Source organism: Bos javanicus, chromosome 15 (assembly GCF_032452875.1).
Source record: "Bos javanicus breed banteng chromosome 15, ARS-OSU_banteng_1.0, whole genome shotgun sequence".
NCBI classification, from domain to species: domain Eukaryota; kingdom Metazoa; phylum Chordata; class Mammalia; order Artiodactyla; family Bovidae; genus Bos; species Bos javanicus.
Window position 1 is genome coordinate 54,440,581 of NC_083882.1, and position 26,081 is coordinate 54,466,661.

The window sequence follows — 26,081 nt, forward strand, 5'->3', positions numbered from 1 at the left end:
GTACTGGAGTGGGAATGTTTCCATAGTAAGTACTTAATTTGTTCAATGATTTGGACATTTACATGAGGAATTTCAAGGGCTTCCCTTGAGCTCAGTTGGTAAGAATCTGCCTAAAAAGCAGGAGTCCTGGGTTCAATCCTTAGGTTAGGAAGATCCCCTGGAGAAGGAAATGGCAACCTACTCCAGTATTCTTGCCTGGAGAATTCCATGGACAGAGGAGCCTGGCAGGCTACAGTCCATGGGGTCGCAAGAGTCGATCACGACTTAGCAACTAAACAACCACCAGGAATTTTTAGGGATTAAAAAAAATTAAAAAATGATACAATGTAGTAGCTCATGGTGTATTGGGTTCTGTTACATGGTAACTCAGGGAACATGTCTTTTCTGATCCCCTAGTATCTCTTAGTACAGCTGCAAGTAAGGTTGGTGCTCAATAAATATTGTGTAAAAAATTTAATAAAAATATAGACTATTATTACATCCTAAAACTGTAAAGGCAGAGAGGCAAAGGTGATATAGGCTGGGACCTGGGACCCTTTACTAGAGTGCTAGTACCTGGACAAACACCTGTTTGTACAGCAAAATATTAACACAAATAAACTAGAAGGGACTAAAAATAACTGCATGCATGCACAGGTGGGGCAAATTATGAACAATAACACATAAAAAGGCCAAAATCCAACTGTCTCTTCTGAGGTGCCAGGATCAAGAGTAGGATACTGTGCATGATCCCTGCACACAGCACCACAAAGGGTGTGGGCAGACCACAGTAAGCCACTCCCCCACCTCACCCATTTGGCTCCCTACCCTCACCCCATTTAAGGGACCAGCTCACTCACCACCCCCACCCTACCCCCCACACCTGTTTCTTGCTTTGCTCTCTGCTGCTGCAAGAGGAAAGTGAAAGTCGCTCAGTCCTGTCTGACTCTTTGCGACCCCATGGACTACACAGTCCGTGGAATTCTCCAGGCCAGAATACTGGAGTGGGTAGCCTTTCCCTTCTCCAGGGGATATTCCCGACCCAGGAATCGAACAGGGGTCTCCAGCAACGCAGGCGGATTCTTTACCCACTGACCTATCAGGGAAGCCTGCTGCAAGTGGAGTCCTAATAAAATCTTGCCCAAATTCCTTGCCTGGCCTCTTATCAATTTCTATTGATTAAAGAGTCCAAGGACCCCAGGTGGTAACAAAGGGAGCATGGCACGGGTTTGATGACGCAAACACCTGGCTGCTAAACTAGGTTCTGATACATGCTATCTGGCCTTGGTTAATTTCCTTAGTTTCCTCATCTATCTGTTCCGTCAGGGGACTAAATGAGGATGGATATATAGGCACTTAAGACTGAAGACAGCGCCTGGTAGGCAACAGGCACTCAGTGACTGTGAGTTCTCTGTATCACGAAAATAAGATGACAGTCACCAGAAAACAAGTGCAGTAACAAGGCTAAAAAAGGATAAGGACGAGCTACTACCCCATCCTTGGGAAACACTACATGTGGAGCGGCGGAGACTCTAACCCTTCAACGCAAACTAAGTTTCCAGCCGCACCTGCCTCCGGCGTCGCTTCCGCCTCCGAGATGTCCGCGGGGGCGACGCCCCGGTCGGGCGGGATGCGCGCCTCCGAGCCTCCCGGGAATCTCGGAGCCGCTCCACCGTGGGGCCTGCCACTACCTTCTCCACCCCTTAGTAACCGCGACGCGGCGGCCGGCCGAGAAGGCGGCAACCGATGGATGGAGCTTCTAATTACTACAAGTCCCGGCAAGCCTCGCGGCCACTTCCGCTAGCAACCTCCCGTCAGCCAGCCCCAACTACGGATCCCGATGGACTCCGCGCAGTACGTCACGCCGTCCGTTTCAGCCAATCGGCTTCGGACAAGTTTAGGAGGGGAGGGAAACGCAGAGACAAGCAAGATGGCGGCGGCAGCTTCTCAGGGCGGGAGAGCCGGTGGTGGCGGAGGCAGTAGTGGGGCCGGCGGTGGCTCCGGCTGTGGGACAGGCAGTAGCCGTAGCGGTTTACTGGACAAGGTGAGAAGTCGACTCTTGGGGACAGTCGAGGCCTGGGGAGCGCCAGGGAGGCGGCGAATCCTTCTTCCTATCTCGCCCCCCTTTTCTTCTGCGGCTTCTCAGAGGGAGTTCTCGTTGGTCCACCGTGGGAAGCTTAACTTGCGCTTGTAGCCAGCTCCCTACATACCTCAAACCTGGGCTCTCTCCTCTTGAGGACTTGTTCTCTCTGGGAAGTGTTCCTCCTAAATGCTGGGCACTACAGCTTAAGATAGTTTAATTATTCCCACGTTTCAGAGCGGCCATCGCTTTTCCTCGGTGGTGCTGGGGGGCCACTGTTTAATCTGTTTATTTCACGGACAGGGAAGATTGAATCTCGACTGAATGAAAGCAACTCTTCGAAGTTAGTAGTCTCCAAACTCCCCACCACGACCGCCACACTTGCATGCTGTTACCGATTCCAGAGTGCTCTTGGGTTTTTGCTTCCTGAAGTTTCTAGGCTTTTTATCCCGATACCCGAATACTGAACTTCGAGTACCGACTTCTCCTACGGCCTAACTGGAAGTCTTTAAGATTTATCTTTTTTTTCCCTTCTCTTTCTACACCGCTCCCCCCCCCCGCCCTCCCGCCCCGCACCTCCTCCCCCTCCTTCTCGTCTGCTACCAGGCCAGGTGAATGTGTCCTGGATGAGTAGGATGCATAAGCTTGCTACCTGTTCACGCTGACCTCTTTTCCCCTCTCTCCATCCAGTTTTTTTTTTTTTTTTTTCCTTTTTAAAATGCGGACCTAGGAACAGGGACTTAAAAAGGAAAATTCTCCTGAGTTGGGCTTTCTTGCCCTTTACATAGCATTTTGAAAGAAACAATTGCGTGGAGATCTGGGTCCTAGTACTGCTTCTGCCTCTAGTTGTGTGACCTTGAAATGTGCTTGTTCTCCCTGTGTCTTATTTCCTTATCTGTAAAATGAATGTATCCTAAGGTTTCTTCCAGTTCTCTCATTGTAGGGTCCTGGGTCAGTTTGATGAGAAATGATAAACTTGGGGTTTTTAACATAGGATTGTTAACTTTTAATTGAAAACAGCTTTCAGACTTCTGTGTGTTTAACACCTGCTGAGTGCTTAAGAAATGAGTAGGTGATCATATTGAGGGGTTCCTATCCAAATCTTTTTGCTTCTCTTTTTGGGTGTCATTGGTTTTGAATTATTACATGGGCTTCCCTGGTGGCTCAGACGGTAAAGAATCTGCCTGCAATGCTAAAGAACCTGTCTGCAATGCGGGAGACCTGGGTTTGATCCCTGGGTCGGGAGGATCCCCTGGAGGAGGGCACGGCAACCCCCTCCAGTATTCTTGCCTGGAGAATCGCATGGACAGAGGAGCCTGGCGGGCTACAGTCCATGGGGTCGCAAAAGTTGGACGCTAGTCAGCGACTAAGTATAGCACCCTTTTAGGGCTTCCCAGGTGGCACAGTGGTAAAGAATCCTCTTGCCATTGCAGGAGACACAAGAGGCTCAGGTTCCTGGGTTGGGAAGGTCCCCTGGAGTAGGAAATACTATTCCAGTATTCTTTGCCTGGGAAATCCCATAGCTAGATGGGGTTTCCTGCTAAATCCCATTGGCAGGTTACAATCCATGGGGTCATGAAGAGTCAGACGTGACTGAGCACACATACATACACACACTCTCAACCTTTAAGAGATAGGAACATGTTCTGTCCTGTTCTGTCCAGCAGTTGGGATGGGAAATATGAAAAGCTATATGAAAGTATTGGGGATTGATAGTCACTGGTAATTGTTTTCCTGTTGGGTGAGCACCTCATGGCCTGTGTTCATTCTGTTCCACTGAGTGCTCTTGCTTTTTTCTCCACTTCAAGCAGATATTAAGCATGGACAGTCTGCTAAGGCAGTGATTACCGAAAAGTAACATATGAAGATTAGCAAGTCATTTAATGTCACTGTTTTCCTTTCTTCACCTGAAATATTAGAGTTTGGGGTAGAATCAAATGAGATGATACGCATGAATGACCTCTGTAACTTAAGAGTATCTAATTCAGGCATATAATGGCAGAGGAAAAAAATAAAAAATCCTGCTGTCAAAAAATACTCTGTATAGCAGAGTATAAGTCCAAAATACTGAACAGAAAAGAATTTGGCATTCACTTGTGCACTTCTTACGAAGTTAAAGAATGATCCCTGAGATCCATTTGAAAAGGGGTGGGAGCCCTGGTGGAGCTGGGACCTTACTTTGAGAGACAGATGGCATACCAGGTAAAAATGTCCTTGAACAAAGGTGTGTGGTTGGCGCCTGTTGTTTCTCAGGTACTCTGTTGACCGACTGGAATCAGATAGAGAAGGGCATGGATTGCCTGAAGTAGGAGTAGGGAGCCTGCTGAAGGTTTTTGAGTCTAATATATTAAGTGGTTTTAGAAGAATCATTCAGATAGTTGGGAGTGGTAGAATTTAAAAGTCTTCCTATAGGCCTCATACCATACTGCTGTATGGGGTTTAATACAAAAAGAAAGACATGTTTGAATTCTAGTGCAGCATGTTGAAAACTATATGGTGTAGGATAAGTTATGTGGTATTACTGAACTTAAATTTCATATACATATACATATACATCAATATTACTGCTTGGAATATTTTGGGGAGGGCAGCATTATATACATTGATGAATATTAAGATGTTAATGCCCTTTTGCCTAATTCATGTGTAAACCTGATGTCTTGTCCTGCATAAAGTAATCTTTATGAGACTTCCCTGGTGGTCCAGTGGTTAAGATTCTGCACTCCCAATGCAGGGGGTATGGATTTGATCCCTGGTTGGGGAACTAAGATCCCACATGCCAAATAATGCAGCCTAAAAATAAAATGTTTTTTTTTTTTTTTTAAGTAAAACTCAATGAGGAACAGCAGTCCTATGTTCAGTAAAACAGTAATAAAAGAATGACATTCAATTAAAAAAAAAAAAAGAAAACTATATGGTGTAGGATAAGTTATGTGGTATTACTGAACTTAAATTTCCTTATATAAACAATGTGGATGCCCATACGTAATTGTGGCTTACTGTGAATATTGTCATATAATAAATTGGTATATGGTCTTTGTGAAGGGTTATAAAAACAGAATGACAAGGTGAGGAGAACCCTAACTTGCTAGCAGAGATAGATGAAAGGCTTCACAAAAGAGAACGCTGGCAGAATTAAGCAAGAAGTGAGGGGCCGAGGAGAGAGAAAATAAATCAGGAGCTGTTCAGGTGTTTTTACTTGGAAACCTTGATTTCAGCCTTACATTGAGTTGTTCTTCCTCTGAAGTCTTTAGCATTTATTGCACATGGGAATTTAGCTGTCACTTACTATGACATATTGTTTTGTATCCTGCCCCCAATTAGTATGTCAGTTTCCTATGAGAGGTTCTTTGTGGTGATCAGCATAGAGTAAGTACTTGAAGCATTGAATTTAGCAAAGAGAAAACTTCATATCTGCCACCCCAGTCTTCAGAAACTGCTTTAGAGAATGGTGCTTCTAACTGTCTGAAAACCAGGTACTGTGGAAGAGAACATGGAGAAAATGAGGGGCTGTTACTTTACATTTCTTTAATTCGATTTTTTTTTTTTGGAGGGTTTTTATTTTCTTGCAGCTGTGGTTTTATTTGCCAGAGAAATGTAATAAAGAGATGCAAATGTGCTTCTGGTTTTCCCTAAACAGTTGTGAGTTTCTGCTCCTTTGAAACTGACTTGGAGAACAAAGCAAGTCTAGCTTCCTGATCTTAAAAATAGATATGCAAATATAACCTTCCAGCTTCCATCACAGAATAACTTAGATCATTATGATAACTTATTTCCCCAAAATGCATCCAAGTATTTTGTTCTATGTAGCAGGCTATAAAAAAAAATTTGTGTACTTAATCTGCTTTGGCTGTTAAAATTGACATGTGGTATTAAAGCACCAGGGCTTCCATGGTAGCTCAGACAGTAAAGAATCTGGCTGCACTGTGGGAGACCCGGGTTTGATCCCTGGGTCAGGAAGATCCCCTGGAGGAGGAAATGGCAACACACTCCAGTATTGACTGGAAAATCCCATGCACAGAGGAGCCTGGCGGGCTACAGTCCACAGGGTCACAAAGAGTTGGACTTGACTGAGTGACTGACACTACTACACTATTAAAGCATTCTTTTCAGAACTGTATCCAAATTTTAATCTCATAGCCGGATTTCTGTCTCCTGGCTGGATTTTTTGGCTATTAAAATTGATGTGTGGTATTAAAATATGCTTTTTAGAAGCTGTACCCAGCCCTTTTAACTTCGTATGTGGATCTCTGTCTCCTGGCTGAACTGTCAACCTGATCTTAGAGCAGAGTTTTTATACCTTTGTAGTTGAGAATATAGGTTCCGGTGCCAGGCTGGCTGGCTGGCTTTGAATTCTTGCTCTGCCACTTATCAGAAGTGTGTTCTTGGGCAAAATAATAAATCTCTTTGTATCTCAGTTTTCTCATCTGTAAAGTGGGGATACTAATAGTTTTTACCTTAAAAAGTGGTTTCTGGTACATAGTAAACATTGAACGAAACAAATAGCTGCCACTAACTAGCTAGTTTCTCTGGACTTCACTTCTTAGATAATATTTTTTGTAACGTGTTATGAATACTATTTGCATCAGACCCTCTTGGGGTTTTAGTCAGACCCTCTTGGGTTTTAGTTAAAAATACAAACTTCTGGACCTCATCCCAGAACCGAATCAGGTTCTCTGGGGGTGGGGCCTGGACAGCTGCATGGTTTCACACATAGCTATTCATTTATTTTTTTCTTTTACATTTTAACAGTTACATCCAGGTTGAGAACGTCTGTCTTAGATGACTTTTTAAATCCCTACTGATTCAGACATTTTAAGATTTTTTTTTTCTTGTTTGGTTTTCAACTATTCTGCTTAATCAGTAGTGATTTCTCTAACGTATTTGTATTGAAGAGACCTTGAAGTTCATCTGTTACAACCTCCTCATTTTAGAGACATAGATACAGACATTGATACAGTTGGAGAGGGAAAGATGAAGCACTTTATCCAAGACCACACAATCAGTTACAGTTCCAGAATCTGGCTGCCCAGCTCTTAATCCAGTACTCTTACCTTACTTAGCACATTGCGTTTCGTACTGGAGCAGACCATGTTCTAGCTAATGTAGTAGTGGAAAGAGCATCTGATTTGAAGTTGGAAGACCTAGGCTGAAACCATGGCTTTGTCACCCACCAGCCATGCATCCTTAGACAGGTCATATATACTCTTCTGCTCTCTTCATTGGGATCTTTGCTTGCCAAACTTGAACAGGGTAGTATGCCTGTACCCTAACCAAGCTCTGACAGAGTGAACAGTTTTATGGCACTACTGTGATGCCTGTTTTTGTGTTTAAAGAAATAAGATGCTGACTTTTAATTGCATTTTGCAAACCAAACTTTAAAAACATGTCAAAACTCATTATTTTTGATTCATTAAAAAAGTTTTTCATATCAAAGGACATTATCAAGAAAGTGGAAAGACAGTCCACAGCATGAGAGAAGATGTTTGCAAGTCGTATATCTGATAAGGGTCTAGGCTCTAGACTATATAAAGTGTCTTATAGCTTGATAATAAAAAAGACAAACCAATTTTGAAAAGAATAAAGGATGTGAATTGATGTTTCTTCAAAGAAGATACATTAATACAAATAGTAAGCACATGAAAAGATCTCAACACCATTAGTTACTAAAGAATGCAAATCAAAACTGCAATGAGAAGCCACTAGGATGGCTATAATAAAAAAAGAAAAATAACCATTTTTGGTGAGGATATGGAGAGATTGGGAGCCTCCTGCATTTCTGATGGAAATGTAAAATGATGAAAAAGTTATAACTCAGCATGTCCCACTATAGTTATGAACTCAAGAGAATTGAAAATGTGTCTACACAAAAACTTGATCATAGCAGCATTATTCACAATAGCTAGAAGGTGGAAGCAAGCCATAAAAGTGTGGTATATCCATGCCGTGAAGTATTACCTGGCCATAAAAAGGAATGAGACACTGACACAGGACACAATACAGATGAACCTTGAAAATATACTAAGTGAGAAAAGCTAATCACAAAAGGCCACATATTGTATGATTCCGTAGATGATAAATGTCTGGAATAGGCAGATTCATGCAAGCAGAAAGTAGTGGTTGCCAAGGCTGGGAGTGGGGTCATGGTAATTGGAATAACTGTTTATGGGTATGGGGTTTCTTTTGGGGATGATGACAGTGTTTTGGAATTAGATGTTGATGGTTGCATCAATGTCGTGAATAGAATGAAAACCATTGCACGTTTTTATATGATGAGTTTTCTGATACATGAATTAGATCTGTTTTTAAAACTCATTCATTTTACAGCGTTTATGGAGTGATCTTTAAAGCATCAAGTTACTTTTTTTTAACTACTTACTCATCACTGTATAACACAGTGGTATCATAGATGTTAATAACCTCTGACAGCCCAGCTCCCTGTTTTAGCTGTTGCCTGCACCGTTTCTCTGTTCTGACTTCCATCTTGTCAGATCTCAATAGTGGTTTTTCTTATTACCTGATCTTGAGTATATGACTCATTGATCACTTCTTTCTTGAAATATTTTCTTTGTGTGGCTTTTAGAATGCCACTTGCCCTGGTTTTCCTCCTCCACTTATCTGTCTTTATTGTTGTTAGTTTTTTCTTCCTGACCTGTAAGTACTGGCAAGCCCCTGGCCCTGTCTGTGTACACATCCCAGGGAGATACACAGTGTCCTGGCTTAAATACTGTCTGTAAGTTAATAACTTCCACATTTATGTTTTCAATATAGACCTCTGCTCTGAGCCCCAGATTTATATGTCTCAGTGCCTGCTTGCCATAGCTGGAGCCAGTCTACTTACCTCTGCTTACTTAGCTCCACTTACTTACTTCCACTTACCCTGGTGTTGCCAGTAATGTTCATGCTCATAATTAACGTGGTAATTTCTAACCTGCAACTTAACTCCAGTGATAACGATAGATAGCAATAAGCCACTATTAAGAAGTAATTTTCTTTGGAGTATTTCTTGGCCATTTTTATTAAAAAAGAAAAAAAAAAGAGATGGAAATTGAAGATTATGTTACCAGGAGCTATAATATCTGTTTTTGAGATATCTTGGTATTTCTGAATTGTACTTTAAATTAGATGATAGTAAGGGGCTTCAGCTGGAGAAGGCAATGGCACCCCACTACAGTACTCTTGCCTGGCAAATCCCATGGACCAGGGAGCCTGGTGGGCTGCAGTTCATGGGGTTGCTAAGAGTCAGACATGACTGAGCGACTTCACTTTCACTTTTCACTTCATGCATTGGAGAAGGAAATGGCAACCCACTCCAGTGTTCTTGCCTGGAGAATCCCAGGGATGGGGGAGCCTGATGGGCTGCCGTCTATGGGGTCGCAAAGAGTCGGACACGACTGAAGCAACTTAGCAGCAGCAGCAGCAGCAGCAGCAAGAGGCTTCAGCAGTACGTGAACCGTGAACTTCCAGGTGTTCAAGCTGGATCTAGAAAAGGCAGAGGAACCAGAGATCAAATTGCTAACATTCGCTGGATCATCGAAAAAACAAGAGAGTTCCAGAAAAACATCTTTATTGACTACGCCAAAGCCTTTGACTGTGTGGATCACAATAAAGTGTGGGAAATTCTGAAAGAGATGGGCATACCAGACCACCTGACCTGCCTCTTGAGAAACCTATATGCAGGTCAGGAAGCAACAGTTAGAACTGGACATGGAACAACAGACTGGTTCCAGATAGGAAAAGGAGTACGTCAAGGCTGTATATTGTCACCCTGTTTATTTAACTTCTATGCAGAGTACATCATGAGAAAAGCTGGGCTGGAAGAAGCACAAGCTGGAATCAAGATTGCCAGGAGAAATATCAATAACCTTAGATATGCAGATGACACCCCCCTTATGGCAGAAAGTAAAGAGGAACTAAAAAGCCTCTTGAAAATGAAATTGGAGAGTGAAAAAGTTGGCTTAAAGCTCAACATTCAGAAAACGAAGATCATGGCATCCGGTCCCATCACTTCATGGCAAATAGATGCGGAAACAGTGTCAGACTTTATTTTTGGGGGCTCCAAAATCACTGCAGATGGTGATTGCAGCCATGAAAGTAAAAGACGCTTATTCCTTGGAAGGAAAGTTATGACCAACCTAGACAGCATACTGAAAAGCAGAGACATTACTTTGCCAACAAAGGTCCGTCTAGTCAAGGCTATGGTTTTTCCAGTGGTCATGTATGGATGTGAGAGTTGGACTGTGAAGAAGGCTGAGCACCGAAGAATTGATGCTTTTGAACTGTGGTGTTGGAGAAGACTCTTGAGAGTCCCTTGGACTGCAAGGAGAACCAACCAGTCCATCCTAAAGGAGATCAGCCCTGGGATTTCTTTGGAAGGAATGATGCTGAAGCTGAAACTCCATTACTTTGTCCACCTCATGTGAAGATTTGACTCATTGGAAAAGACCCTGATGCTGGGAGGGATTGGGGGCAGGAGGAGAAGGGGATGACAGAGGATGAGATGGCTCGATGGCATCACCGACTCGATGGACATGAGTTTAAGTGAACTCCGGGAGTTGCTGATGGACAGGGAGGCCTGGCGTGATGTAATTCATGGGGTTTCAAAGAGTCGGACATGACTGAGCGACTGAACTGAACTGAAGCTTCCTCAAGACAAACATCATTTGCTGCCCAAATTGAACTTTTTTTTTCATATTTTGAACTTACTGCTTTGTGATCATTTTGCAAATGTGTACATGTGGGAGGTAGGGGTGTGTTGTTTTCAACTCAAATAGTATCTCAGCTTCTGAGTCTGCCATAAGTTTTCATAATCTTATTTTGGTTTAGAAAATTCTGAAATCACTATTAACTGTAGAGCTTAAACATCTCAAACTCAGCATGTGCAAATGGGTGTTTCTCATCTTTCCTGCTCAGTTCCTTCTCTTGGAAAACAACATGACCGCTTAGTTATCTAAGCCCAAATTCTAGTCGAGTGGTCACCTCTGTCTTTTCTCTTTCACATTTTTTGTACCTAGTCTGATAGTAAGTCCTGACAGTTGTACCTCATAAATATTCCCTTTTCATCCCCCTGCTGCTGATCTAATTCAAGCCCTGCATCTAAATCGGGCCCCGTCTGATGAGTCTATCTCCAGTGTTACTCCCTTCCAGACCTTTTGCTAAGTTGCCTCTAAAAATGACTTTTTTAAAAAACACAAATTGGTGTCTTGTTCACCTGCTTAAAATATTCTCCATTGCTTGTTTCAGAATCAAGTCCGTTAACCTAGTGAATAAGGTCATCTAGGATGTGCTGCCTCTGTCATGCGCCACATCTCCTACTACTACCGTCTTTGCAGCCTGCAGCCACCATCTAATCTGAGAGAGGCCAAAGAAGGGAGAAAAAAGGTTTATTAATATTTCTTCAATCCAATATTAATAAGTTAATACTATTTCTTCGAGTTCCTTTAAAATCAGAGCAGGCCCCTTCTGTTGACACAATTTACCTCTGGTATCCTCATCTCTTCAGTGTGAATTGAGGAATCCTTTGAGTCTTACTGCCCAGTTGTCAGGCTAAGGAACTTTATGAAGAAATCCACTGAGATCTTTATCACTGCATAACTTTACTTCTGTTTTCACTGTACTAAAATTTTTTAATTCAAATTTGCAATTGAGAATCATAACTGAAGTTGAATCTTTGTGATGTTCTCTAAAAGCCATCAAATGCCTAAATTTTGTGTATGGTTCATCATCAAGGTTTGGTATCAGATATGCTGGCTTGATAAAGTGTTTTGTGTTGATAGCGGCAGGGAAGTGATTTCTTTAAGATAGGGCTTTTTGAACCATATTTTCAGCCAAATAGCAGTTGGTTTCCAATGGAGGAAAATGGAAAATTCCAAATATTTTATATCCTATAGGTTTTGTTGGCATATTAAGATTAAAATCTTTTTAAGCTTTTTTTTAGTTTATTAACTATAATTTATTAGATAAAAATCAAGATACTTAATGTGGCTGTCACTTCAGAGATCTGTTTCCTTTTGGTTTTCATGGCTAATAATTCCTTGTATTTTGTGGGAAGCAGTGTAAAGTAGTGAAAGAGTACAGGTTTTGAAATCATGAGAACTTGATTAGGTCCCAGCTTAACTACTTTCTGGCTTTCACCTTGGGCAAATTTCTTAGACCGTAAATGTTATCTGTAAAAAGAGGATGCTAGTCAGTTTGGGCTGCTCTAATAAAAATACCATAAATTTATTTCTCACAGTTTGAGGCTGGGAAGTCTGAGATCCAGTGCCAGCATGGTTGCATCTGGTGACAGCCTTCTTAACTACTTGCAGACAACCTTCTTGTATCCTCACATAGTGGAAAACAATAGAAGCAAACTCTCAGGTCTTTTTCTCGAGGCATTAATCCCTTTCGTGAAGCCCCTCATGACCTAATTACTTCTCAAAGGTACCACCTCCTAAAACCATCACATTCTGGTTTAGGATTTCAGTATATCAATTTGGATAGCAGGAGAGGGATGGGGATAATGGACGGAGGCTGGAATAGCAAACCAAGCAAAGAGTAACACATGGTATCTAAGAAAAGGGGGATCAGCCCAAGAGGAGGTTAAGGGAACCCTCAGAGAGGTGGTAAAGGGAGACTCCAGGATGACAGTTACACAGTGGGCCTAGAAAGAAATCCACCTAGATTGAAGCAGGTCAGAAGGCTTCCAGATTCTAGGAAGATGAAATTCACAAAATGCTCAATATGACTGCAAATATTGAGAGGAGATTTAAGAACTGGGGAAGAATTTGAGAATATATTGGTAAGAAATACACTGTCTGATTAAAAACAGCCATGATAACAGTAGTAGCTCCAAGGAAAGCAAAAAGCTATGCAGAAAAGGAATCCTAATCTATTACGTGACTTAATCTGTGAACAGCATTTATGATCATATTGTAAACTCCAAATAATGATCTAGCAAAAAATTAAGGTATTAAGTAATAACAAATCAATATTGGTCTACTATAACTGTATTCAAGAGATGGTGAGGAGGAGCAGGAAAAGTATATGTGAAAGTGGTAGGGGATGAATTGGTTAAATCTCATCTTTCATGGTGGGTGAAAAAGTCAGAAGACTTAATGCTGAACACTGAAAATAATAATATAAACTTTTCCCTAAGATACGGAGCTGGATACCCCAAAAATCAGCCTAAGGAATTGAAATTAGTGTCTGGGGAATAGGAAGTGGACAATGTCACGAGTGTCTCAAGGGAGGGAAAGCAGGACTACTAATTCTTTTTCTTTTTTTTAATTTTAATAACTTACAGAACTCTTTAAACCATGTGCGTATATGACCTTGGTACAAATATTAGCTTAGTCAACACTGATTGTTGATTGTGCCCAATATGCATGTATCTCTAATACATAGGGAATGAGGGGAAGAGGAATTGTGTGCCAGGTTACCACATCTGCTATATCTCAGTTGGCAATACTGCCTGTGTATCAGAGCTCCCCGGGATCGCCCTGCTCTGTTATTCACTAGAAGTACCCGCAGGGCCATACTTTTGGGTAAGATTTATTACAGCAAATGAATACAAAGCAAAACCAGCAAAGGGCAGAGGTGAGTAGGAGGAAGTCCAGAGGAAATCAAGTGCAGGAGTCGAGAGTCCTCTCCCACTAAATTTCCATGGGTTTTGCTTAATTCCTTTAGCAACAATGTGATATGATGTGTGTGAAGTGTTGTCTGCCAGGGGATCTCACTAGAGACTCAGTGCCCAAGTTTTTTATTAAGGGCTAATTAAATAGGCACCCTCTCCCTGGTCTGTGCCAAAATTCCAGACTCCTAGAAGAAAAACAGGTATTTAGCATAAACCACGTTGTTTATACAAGCAGTTTAGGCATAGTGAGCTACTCTTTATCACTTGGGGAAAGTTTTAATATCAGTGTAGGAATCCATTTACCAGCCAACCTCCCACATGCCAGCCAAGAACCATCCTTTTACACAGGTTTTTCTAAGGATGGCAATCTAAGATCTATGTTTCTTTTCTACACAGAATTTTCTTGTGATTCATCCTGGGAGGTTCAACATAAAAGAAGCCAACCTTTGCTTTGTATTATTTATTAACTACAAAGGAAGATAATTCACTCTTAGGGTTGAGGAAGAGAAGTGAGGGAAAGAAAATGGTTTCTAAAATACCTTGAATAGCGGTGAAGAGTACATGACGAATATCATACATTTTAGTTGATGGACAGTTTTTGAGAATGATGGAAAATGTCCACCCTCCTGCCTCTTTTCCAGATGTGTCTCTGTGCTACAGCAGAGATGCTATTTGCTTTGACATAGTCTAAGGTTTTTCATGTACACCGAATAAATGATGCTCCCATCTCTTCAAAAATCAGTTATAAATTTTCTTGGTCATGTAATTGACTGGAAATGTTCCTGTTCCACTTACTGAAGATCCTTCTAGGTACCAGTGGAATTAGAACTGAGGCTATATTAGAACAGATTGTGATGGCTTCTAATGCATTTTATCCCCCCAAATTGCCAAGAAATTATCCTCTGAATTGTAGAGGCAAGTTTCTTCTCTGTAATGCATTGCAAGTAGTGACGTGTGGCTGAGTTTCTATGAGAATATCATTTTTTTGGAATGAGCCGAAAAAGATTTAATGACTTTCATTCATAAATAATTCAAATTCTGTCATGGATTCTGGCTGTACAGGTTTCCTTCTTTTGCTTGCTGTTCCCAAAATGGGATTTACTAAAGTAAGTATAAGCAAGCTATTTAGCTAGATAGCCTGTTAATTTCTTCTTGGTTCGATTTGTGTTTTTAAAATTAGGTGTCATGTTTGATTTGTAGGCTGGCAGGCTGTTAGAATCTTATTACAGCATGCTGCCGGTAGTAATTTCTCAAAGAAAATTCTTGTTTTTATGAGACACAAAGGGGAGAAGCCTTGATTTGAGTTTTAATCACTTGAAGTATGACTGTTTTTTTAGCTCATGCATTTTCTCCCAACAGACTTCACAGTAGTTTTTCTTTTCTGTGAAATAGCATGTAGAATTACAAAATTAAGTTTGATGAATTATATTTCTGTGTTCCTTTAAAATCTCACGTTTTACAGATATTTATTCCATCTCTTTATTTCTCGTCCGCAGTATCTCTGAACTTGTGCTCAATCAGAGAGTTAAATAATATTAAGATTTCTTCTCTGACCTTCAGTAAAATCTATACTAAAGCCAAATGAATTTTGGATTGTCTGCTGGTTTGTAATTTTTATTACATATATTTGTTCACTTGATCTGAAAAAATTGAGTTGGGCATATAATCTATAAAAAAGGCAGGTTTATCAGATCATTTCTGTACCGTTTCACTTAACCTACATTCACATAATCACTTGCATTTGAGAAAAAAAAAAAATTTACAGAATCTCTTCACATGATTAACAGTGAAAGAGGTACACATTGAAAAGTCTCATTCCCACCCACGTCCCTTAGCCTTTTCGGGATATCTGGGTGTACCATAGTTTGTTTAACCAGTCCGGTGTAAGTGAGCACTTGAGTTATATTTTTACAGTTGCAAATGTGCTGCAGTGAATAACCTTGTATATTATTTAATGTCTATGCATATAAGGAAAAATTCCCACAAGTGGGAAGTTGAATCCAAGATGCTAAGTTATCTTCTGTAGGTGTTACACCTTTTTGAACTTCTACCAGCAGTGTGTGTGAGAGAATCATTTGCCTTTAATTAGCACAGTATTTGGGAACCTTTATAAACCTATACCGGAGAAGGCAATGGCACCCCAGTCCAGTACTCTTGCCTGGAAAATCCCATGGACGGAGGAGCCTGATAGGCTGCAGTCCATGGGGTCGCTGAGAGTCGGACACGACTGAGCGACTTCACTTTCACTTTTCACTTTCATGCATTGGAGAAGGAAATGGCAACCCACTCCAGTGTTCTTGCCTGGAGAATCCCAGGGACAGAGGAGCCTGGTGGGCTGCCGTCTATGGGGTCGCACAGAGTTGGACACGGCTGAAGCGACTTAGCAGCAGCAGCAGCAGCATAAACCTATACAGATGAGGGAAATTGAAGCAGGCTTTGTCCAAAGTCACATACCTCACTGGTGATAGGACTCAGTTTTTAATTCAAAATGTTCTTTCCAAAAGACTACACTGAATCTGCTCTTTTCTTACTTAAGACGTGCAGGTAAAATGTAAAATGTCGGGAGACAAAAATGTATTAAAGAAGACCATTCTTTTGTTAGTGTCTGGATGGATTTTGTCTGAGTTTTGTAGTCGCAGAGTGGTAGGATGAACAAATGCAATTCCTTTCTATTCCCATATTTGGATAAAATGGGGATGGGATATTTGAGTTCCCACTACAGTCTCTACAACCCGTGTCAGTGTTCTACCCTTGTAGATTTGACTTTTCAGCGTGAAGACTGGAAACATCATATGATTACCAGCTGATTCTAGTGACCTAGTTTCCTTCAGATTCATTTTCAAGTGTTTTGTTGTTTAGCTGTCCAACATCAGGAGAGAGAATAAATGTTATGTATAGTTGAGGATGCTCTTAAGGAAGTAGTTCACTTTACTTTTAGTAAGATGCCATGTCTTTTAACGCACAACTTGTCAATTTGTTTTACAGTGGAAGATTGACGATAAGCCTGTAAAAATTGACAAATGGGATGGATCAGCTGTGAAAAATTCTTTGGATGATTCTGCCAAAAAGGTACTTTCTTGGGGGCAGAGGTGAGGGGGAGTGTCTTTTAGTTCATGTACAACTGATGGCACATCTCTTGCAGGATTTTTTCTTTCTGTGCGTTGGAATGACTAGTTTTCAGTATTAGGAATTGAGACAGAAAGCATTTTCTGAACTTTGCTGTATGTATAGGGGAGCATGTGTTAAAATATAATTATTACTTACCTCAGATTTCTCTTCAAGTTCTTTAATTTTTGAATTCCAGAAAACTAGTAATCTGTTGTTTTTGAGATTAATTGCCTAGAGGCAAGAGGGTTGAGGGAATATACGACGGGCATGCATGATTGATTATCTCTGTTTTAAAAGGGAAAAGAAAATTTTAGCTTCAGTCTAAAGAAGAAGATAAGGATTTAAAAAAATGTGTCAGAAGTTGATGAGCTTTTTCTCTGTGATTTTTGTAAACACATTTAGTCTTTTTTTTTTTTTTTTTTTGCTCTGAGTGGCAAAATCCTGATTGCAGAGAACTACTTGGTCATTTAAATGATTATCATAACTTTCATCATGGAAATTAAGAAGAAAAGCAGGTACAAGGAGGGAAGTAATCCTACTAGCTTGGTTCCTTGTTCTTCTCACTAGGTACTTCTGGAAAAGTACAAGTATGTGGAGAATTTTGGTCTAATTGATGGCCGCCTCATCATCTGTACCATCTCCTGTTTCTTCGCCATCGTGGCTTTGATTTGGGATTATATGCATCCCTTCCCAGAGTCCAAACCTGTTCTGGCCTTGTGTGTTATATCATATCCTTTAAGCTCAGGTTTGTTTGCTACTGACAGTTTTTTTTTTAAGTCCCTACTGATACTCTTCTCTGCTTCCTACAAAAAAAAAAAAAAAAGAGACTTTCACTTTGGGGCCTGCTGATGTTAGGATTTAACATTATGAAATGTGAGCATCTCTAAATTTGTTATAATTATTGATATTTTAGATTCAATATGGTTATTTTATTTTTAATTCTGTCAGTTACTAATGTAGAGGTTATAATCTAAGTGTGAGCACCTAGTAGCAAAACACACAGCCAGGCTTCCCTGACCTTCACTATCTCCTGGAGTTTGTTCAGACTAATGTCACTTGAGGTGGTGATGCCATCCAGCCATCTCATCCTCTTTGTACAAACTGATCTCAAATCATAGTCCCAGAATTTGCACCTTGACTCTTTTCAGCATCACACAAACCAACCTATTATGAACTTTTTCACAATTAAGGCAGTTCAAAAGAATATGCCATGGGTTCTAGAGACAGTTCCCAAAGGAGTTCCAAAGAGGTTTGAACAATGACAGCAACCTTATTATAATTATATGGCCTCCCAAGAAACTGCCTTGATGGAATTTCTTTTGTTTGGTTATACTTGTTTAAAACAAAACAGGATCTTGCCATTTTTATAATCATACCATTTTTATACATAATAGTAATGAGTACCATTATAAATGTCTTCTGTGTGCTATACTCTAAAATGTATATATCAGATCAGATCAGTCGCTCAGTCGTGTCCGACTCTTTTCGACCCCATGAATCGCAGCATGCCAGACCTCCCTGTCCATTACCAACTCCTGGAGTTCACTCAGACTCATGTCCATCGAGTCAGTGATGCCATCCAGCCATCTTATCCTCTGTCGTCCCCTTCTCCTCTTGCCCCCAATCCCTCCCAGCATCAGAGTCTTTTCCAATGAGTCAACTTTCACATGAGGTGGCCAAAGTACTGGAGTTTCAGCTTCGTTCCTTCCAAAGAAATCCCAGGGCTGATCTCCTTTAGAATGGACTGGTTGAATCTCCTTGCAGTCAGGGGACTCTCAAGAGTCTTCTCGAACACCACAGTTCAAAAGCATCAATTCTTCGGCGCTCAGCCTTCTTCACAGTCCAACTCTCACATCCATACATGACCACAGGAAAAACCATAGCCTTGACTAGATGAACCTTTGTTGGCAAAGTAATGTCTCTGCTTTTGAATATGCTATCTAGGTTGGTCATAACTTTCCTTCCAAGGAGTAAACGTCTTTTAATTTCATGGCTGCAGTCACCATTTGCAGTGACTCCAAAATGTATATATAGCATCACTAAATCTAATGACAATTCTAAAAAGTCTGTTTAATTGCCATTTTAGAGGCAACAGTGTTAAGCCTTGGAGTAAGGAGTAATTTGTCGAGGTTACGTTGGTTAAAAACTAGAATTCAAATTTAGGACTCCTTTACTCCAAAGCTCATTCACTTTGCACTGTTTAAATGACATATGTACACAGAGTTCTTATGCCAGTTTCTGGCACACAGGAACCCAAATATGGTAGCTAGTACTGTCAAAAACTTGAGTTTAATAATAAACCTACATGTATGTACGAAGTAATTGTTCTTACAGTAAGCTAAACTGTTGTGATTGCCCAGCTAGCTTACTTAGTAGAGCATGAGACTCTTTAGTAAACTACTTTAAAGTTAGTTTCTCTTTCTTTTAATCACCCTTGAAATTGGTTATGTGGTCAAGTCCGCTTTGGTTATTTGTTTTTTATTGTATGGAGAAATGAACACAAGTCTTGACAAACCGGGTAATAGAGGATCTTCTTAGATATGTTGTCCTTGAACAGGAGAGAGAGAGCTGGTTTATGCCCTCTACCTTTTTCCTTTCTTCCTGAGATGTTCTTTGCAGAACTAACCAGAGAGATCCTTGCTTCTCTTGCAGTAAACATAAGGATGAATACAAAGTAATTAAAATTTCAGTGTTTTTACAGCAAGACAAAACTGTGTTCTTTAGAACTATTATGGAAGTTTTTGTAGCCCTTGCTTGTCAGTTTGTGTTATTTCTCTTTTGTGTGTATGTTGTGTATTTTCCCCTTAACTTTATCTGCACCTATTTTGTGATGATGGGGATCCTGACCATATATACTTCGTATAAGGAGAAGAGCATTTTTCTCGTGGCCCATAGGAAAGATCCTACAGGCATGGATCCTGATGATATCTGGCAACTCTCGTCCAGTCTCAAAAGGTATGACTATCCTCACAGAGTCCTAAATCCTGAGGTTGGGTTTTGTCTGGGTGTTTAGTCATCAACAGACTATTATATGTCTACTCTTTGCAGATCAGAGTGCTAGTCATATAAAGTGAAGAAAGGATTATGAATGAACTAGAAGATTTTTCCTGTTGCACTTCTGAGATTGTATTATCACAGAAGTGCTCTGAGGATAAATTGTGAGAGAAAGTAACTTTGGTGGAAGAATGAAGAACAATTCTGTTTCCTTGTGGCCAATAAATGGAGCCAATTAGAGAGCAGAACTGTAAACTATATATAAAACTATAAAGGCCAGAGGTGTGAAGTCAGTTGTTTTTGAAGAACCACCTTAGCTTCTATGTCTTCTGTGATCCTGACTGCAGTCTGTGCAATCAGAAATCTCTGAAGCAATGCACTGAGCAACTCAGAGAAGCACAATTCAGTCTGTTTCTGACTAATGGTAGGTGTAACTTTGTGCAGCTGACACCTCAGGTCTTCTGAGTATCCAGAACTGGGTTCAAATTCCAGCTCACCTCTAGCTGTGTGACTTTTGGTATATTGGGTAAGCTAGTTGAGCCTTAGTAGGGTAAAAATGACTCGTAGAGTTGTTGTGAGGTTGCCAACTGGTATACATAGTTGACTTTTGAACAACAGGAATTTGAACTGCATGGGTCCACTTATATATGGAGTTTTTTCCTTTCAGTAGTAAATACTGAAGTACTGCATGATCTATTATTGGTTGAATCCACAGATTTGGAACTGTGGATACAGAGGAACCATCTATATAGAGGAGTAACTGTAAGTTATATGTGGATTTTCAACTGCAGAGAGTCAGCAACCTTAACACTGCCCCCTTATTGTTCAGCTGTACACCAAACATTATGAAAGCAAGTATCTATTGAGCATTTACTACGTACTGAGTATTGTGCCAACCGCATTGTCTCATTTAAACCTTAGAATAACCCATTTTAAAGATAAGAACACAGGCTCAAAGGGTTTAATTAATTTTTCCATGGTTATAGAGCCCAAAAGTGAATTTAGCCCATGCCTGAACTCATGCTCTCAGTCACCATCCTGAAAACACATGGTAGTGTTCCTAGCACGTAGTAGGCTCTCCTACTCACATATATGAAGGTAAGTGTAGCATCAATGCCATACAGTCTCTCATTACCAGCCTGTGGAGGTGCCTGTGAGGAGGAGCTGGGCTTCATTCTAATGTTGCACCAGAGTTCTTATCTCCTGGCAGGACTCAATAGCTGCCATTTTGGTCTCAGCTGTCATAAATCTATACTCTGCATCAGAGCACTAAAGCAGAATTGCAGAATTCTAGACCCAAGCAACATCCTAATTTCATTATATACATTCTGACTTAAATATTTTTTTAACAGCCTTATTGAAATACAGTTTCCACACCATAAAGTAGTTCAGTGGTTTCTTATGTTTTTAAAAATGTTTGCAATCATCACCACAGTCAACTTTAAAACATTTTTATTCTTGCCAAAAGAAACTCTGTACCCTATATATTAACAGTCCTTTCCCTGTCCCCTCATTCTCCTAAACCTTAAGTAACCACTAATCTGCTCTCTGTCTCTGTATATGTCCCTCTTTTGGATATTTCATACAGATGGAATCACACAATATGTGATCTTTTGTAACTGGCTTCTTTCACTTAGCATAATATTTTCAAGGTTCAAACATGTTATCAATATTTTATTCCTTTTTGTGCCAAATAATATTCCATTGCACGGATATACTACATTTTCCTTAATCCACTTACTAGTTGAGGGCCATTTGAGTTGTTTCCACCTTATGGCTGTTAAGAATAATGGTGCTGTAGACATTTATGTATAAGTTTTTTTGTGGACAAACATTTTAATTTCTCATACACCTACGAGAAGAATTGCTGTGTCGTATGGTAACTCTTTGCTCAAGGAACTGCCGGACTCTTTTCCAAAACAGCTGCACCATTTTATAGTCCTGCTAGCAGTATATGAGGGTTCTGATTTTTTTTTTTTTCACATTCACTGCTGACTTTTACCAACTGCCACATTGTTGGTGCCTTTGGAGAGGAAATATGCCACCTTGTTCATTCTCCTTGTAGTTAAATACAGACTCACTTCTCTTTGCTTGAAGATGGCTCCTAGTTCATTGGCACTCTGTTTAACATAGCTCCTTTCAGAAGGTTTAATCAGTGATTTCAGTATCCCCGTAAATGATTGTTCCAGGATGCTGGCCTCTTAGTTTTACTTTCTCTCCTCTGAGTATCTTGTTTTCTGCAGTGTCTTAAATACTTACTTCCTTTGAGACATACGCTAGATCTTGGTATTATTGATAACTAATTTCATTTTTTAAATATCTCACTCTCTAACCACTGCTTTATATTTTTCTAGTTTGTCTCCTCCTTGTTCTCTTGCCCCAACAGTTCTTCAGCCCCAGTGGCATCCATAATCCTTGGAGCCCACCATCTTTTCCCTGGCCTTCTTCTCTCCATTGTCTCACTTGCTCCTTACCTAGCTTTTAGCTTCCATGGCATTTCTATATTCCAGTTACTCTCTCACTGTCCTTGAGGGTCTTTCCTGCCTTCTCTGTTCTCAAACCTCTTGCTCTCCTCCCTGACTTCACTCTCAGCTTCCTTTGTTTCTGGGGAGAGAGCAGCAGCCGGGAGTCTCCCATCTTTATCCACTTGCAGCGCTCATTACACTCTGCCTTCTCCCTCAGTTCCTATCTGAAGCCTCCTCTCCATTCATCCACTTGATTCTATCCCTTCTTGATTACTTGGTGTTTCCCTCTCTGCTGGGTCATTTTTTCCTGCCATACAAATAAGTTGTAATTTGTCCCAACTGAAAAAGTTGTTTTTCTTCTCCCTTATCCTCCTCACATGGTCTTCTCATTTCTCTATTCCTTTTGTTGTCTTCTCCCATTATCTCTTGGATTTGCTTTTCTTCAGTTCTCTTTCCTCATCCTATATGACCTGTCACATTTGACACAGCGAATAATTCTCTCCTTGTTATACTTTTTTAAAAAACTAGACTTCTAGGATACCATAATCTTATAATTCTTATCTTTTTGTGTCTGTTCTTCAGTGTCCTCTGTGATTTCTTATCCCCTTTCTCTAAATTTGAAATGCCACTGGTGCCTATTCCTAGTATCTCTTTTCTGTCTGTATTCACTCACTAGGTGTAATCCTAGCCAGACTTCCAGGACTTTAAATACCATTTGTAATAATGAAGATTTCTAAATCTGTGTTTTCATCCTAGACCTCTTCTCCAAACTCCAGTTTTGTCCCAGCTTTCTATTTGACATTGGATCCTAATAAGCATCTCAGAATGAACATATCCAAAACCTAACTCTGCTATGCCTCATCTAAACCTGCTTTTCCTCATCTCAGTAAAGGGCAACTCCATCCTTCTAGTTACTCAGGTCAGGACTCTGAAATCATGTTGTCTCCTCTGTCTCTCGGTCCTTTGAATAGGTTGTCAGCGAATTCTGTCAGCTCTACTTTCTAATTATATTCATTCTGACCACTTAATATCTCCACCTTGGCCATCATCTCTCAATTAGGTTACTGTAATTATGTCCTAATGGACCTCTGCAGCTGTTCTCCCTGCCCATAGTCTATTTCCAATATAGTGGGCAGAATGATCTTTTTAAAACATAAGGCAGATCAACTCAATCCTCAGCTCAAAATCCTCTCACACAGAGAAAAGCTGAAATCCTAAGCATAGCTTAGAAGTCCATACTTATAGCTGCACCCTCCACACATTTGCAGACACACCATAGCCTGTGGCTCTCATCGTCTCCCTCTCTGTTTTGTTTGTGTTGGCCTCCTTTCTGTCGTTCAGACATTCTGGGCATGTGCTTGCCTCAGGGCCTTTGCATTTACTGTATTCTGCCTGGAATATACTTTTTCCAGATAGCTTGTTCTCTCACCTTCTTTTAGGCTATGCTCAAATATCTGCCTAGTGACGACTTTCCATATTTAAAAGAACATTATAATTTTTATTTTATTGTTTGTTCCCTCACACACACTAAAAGTCTCAAAAGACAGGGATTTGTCTGTTGTATTCATTGATGTATATCCTTAGTATCCAATACTGCCTAGTCCTGAATACTGGTTGGTCCTGAATAAATATTTGTTGAATTAATGAGGAAGTATTTTTTTAAATAAATTAGATTGTGTCCTGCCATCAGAGCCATGGAACTGGGCTCAAAAGTCCAAAAATTACTGTGATATCAACCTGAATACTGGTTGGTCCTGAATAAATATTTGTTGAATTAATGAGGAACTATTTTTTTAAATAAATTAGATTGTGTCCTGCCATCAGAGCCATGGAACTGGGCTCAAAAGTCCAAAAATTACTGTGATATCAGTTAGAAGCAGTTGAGTAGAGCTTGAAAAAATTTTTTGAGGTGTTGAAAGTATTCAAGGACCTTTTCTCCTATCTATCCAGGTTGAAAGTAACTGGCTAGACAATTTATCGAGCTATAATTTTTTTTTTTGAGCACTGGTTAATGATAGGCACTGTTATAACAGTGATCCTATAAAGTGGGCGGGACTTTCCCTCTTTTAAATATGCACGAAGAAATCTGAGGCTCAAGCATCTGCTTCCTCTAAAGGTGATATCAACCTGACAATCCACAGAATATGCCCTAATTAAATGGAGACAGAAACAGGTAGGGATGGCGGGGGAGGAACATTGGCCTGCCAGGGGTTGATGTCATAAACCCTCTTGAATGAATGGAGATAGTAAAGGCCTTCAAGATACTTTAAGGAGTAGCTAAAAGGGATCTCTGGAATTCATGGAGTAAAAGATACTGCTGGCCTGGGATCAGGGCAGAACCTGAAGCTAGGTTGATTACAGGAAGCAAGGACCCAGCAGCCTGGAATTGGGGAACATCTGTGAAAGCAAGGGTTCTTCTTTATTCATCATGATTTGATTACCTAGCAAGTGCCAAGCTAAGAATAGAAAATAAGACAAAATCTTTCCCCTCAAAAATCCCTGAAACTAGAAAAGAACACACATACGTGATTATCATTTCAATAGATAATTTCATTGACAGCACAGGAGCCTGTCAGACCTAGCAGATGATGAGCACTCAGTATTTGGGTTGACTGATGGATAGTGTATGTATGACAAAGGCAAGACATCTAACTCAATTTGGGAAGGTTTTCCCAGAAAAGTTTATGCCCAAGTATAGTATTAAGAAATGGGACCTAATCAGGTAAGACTGGAGAGTAGTGTCTGCTAACAGTACCCTTCTACCATAACAGCAAAGTAAAGGGCAGAAGTGAGAGAAGATAGTCCATGTGATTTAGCAGTCTATGACAAGGTAAAGAAGGCACATAGTACTTAAATCAGGGGGGACATAGCAGTACCTACAAATCAGATTTTTTATCCTGAACGTCCCCTAATTTTTTTTTTTTTGGAAAGGATAATGCTTTATGTTCCCTACATCACCAGTAGCCTGCTCAGTGCTATTCTTCAAAAACTCTTGGTGCTCTGTTGTTACTGGCTGAATGTCTGTGTTTGGTTTTTGGTTTGTCATCTTTGCTTAGGTTCGATGATAAATACACTCTGAAACTGACCTTCATCAGTGGAAGAACGAAGCAGCAACGGGAAGCTGAGTTCACCAAGTCCATTGCTAAGTTTTTTGACCACAGCGGGACTCTGGTCATGGACGCATATGAGCCTGAGATATCTAGACTCCACGACAGTCTTGCCACAGAAAGAAAAATAAAGTAGCTGCTTCTAAAAGCAGCCATCTTTTGGCTGGATCTTGCCGAATTAAGGGGTGAGGGAGAAAGAAACAGAGAACTTAATATGGATAAAGTAAGAAATGTTAAAAATGTCCCTGTTTTGTCTTGAAATTTTAGCCCATTCTGGATAAATAGAAACTTCTAGCTCAGATATGAGAAGTTGTAGCTCTGATATCTAGCTATAGCCTCTTTGGTCTGCTGATTGCATTGTTTTGATTTGCTTTTCTGGAAAAGCATTTTTGCTAAAAGCCGTACAGACTTCCTCCTTCATACCTAGCAGTACTTTATATAGTATAGCTTTGTGCCATGCAGCATTTGAAGACTCAGTTTTTAAAATTGTTAACCTGTTGCTGACCTTTTTATGTTAATTCCTGTTTCAACAGCTGTTTCCCTTAATTCAGAATACAACTTCTTGTGTATGACAGTTTCCCTTCACACACCATTTTTGTGGGTGTGTATATATCTGACTTGGGGAGAATTGGGGGGAAAAACATAGCTTTTTAATTTGTTTAAGAGAGACTTTCTGCCTGTTACGTTTTGTGCTTTTAACCAATTAAAGAAGCCAATGGCATTTTTAGTTTTAT

At 40.4% G+C, this 26,081-nt stretch overlaps 2 protein-coding genes across 5 annotated transcripts in view; one reads left to right on the forward strand and one right to left on the reverse strand.

Annotated features, from left to right (window-relative positions):
* XRRA1 (X-ray radiation resistance associated 1) overlaps positions 1–1,629 on the reverse strand; it is a 68,156-nt gene extending 66,527 nt beyond the window's left edge. For all 3 annotated transcript variants that reach the window (XM_061380847.1, XM_061380848.1, XM_061380846.1), the window contains exon 1: positions 1,548–1,629. The gene's annotated coding sequence lies outside the window, so the exon portion shown is untranslated. The remainder of the gene's footprint in view (positions 1–1,547) is intronic.
* Positions 1,630–1,804: 175 nt separating this feature from the next.
* SPCS2 (signal peptidase complex subunit 2) lies at positions 1,805–26,080 on the forward strand. Of its 2 annotated transcripts, XM_061380869.1 has the most exons (6): positions 1,805–2,023; positions 16,659–16,742; positions 17,349–17,508; positions 19,601–19,736; positions 20,491–20,537; positions 25,297–25,415. In XM_061380869.1, the coding sequence occupies exons 1-5, from the start codon at positions 1,820–1,822 to the stop codon at positions 20,525–20,527; spliced, it is 621 nt and encodes a 206-aa protein (XP_061236853.1). In that variant the 5' UTR covers positions 1,805–1,819; the 3' UTR covers positions 20,528–20,537; positions 25,297–25,415. The 2 variants fall into 2 exon arrangements, with proteins under 2 accessions (XP_061236853.1, XP_061236852.1); XM_061380868.1 differs by lacking the exon at positions 20,491–20,537 and having other exon boundaries at positions 25,297–26,080.
* The last annotated feature ends 1 nt before the right edge of the window (position 26,081 follows it).

Excerpts from the sequence above, each read along its gene's own strand:
- SPCS2 (XM_061380868.1), top strand. The coding sequence starts at position 1,820 with ATGGACTCCGCGCAGTACGTCACGCCGTCCGTTTCAGCCAATCGGCTT. Across the intron at positions 2,024-16,658 it reads GTAGCGGTTTACTGGACAAG|TGGAAGATTGACGATAAGCC; the intron begins GTGAGAAGTCGA and ends TTTGTTTTACAG. Across the intron at positions 16,743-17,348 it reads TGGATGATTCTGCCAAAAAG|GTACTTCTGGAAAAGTACAA; the intron begins GTACTTTCTTGG and ends TCTTCTCACTAG.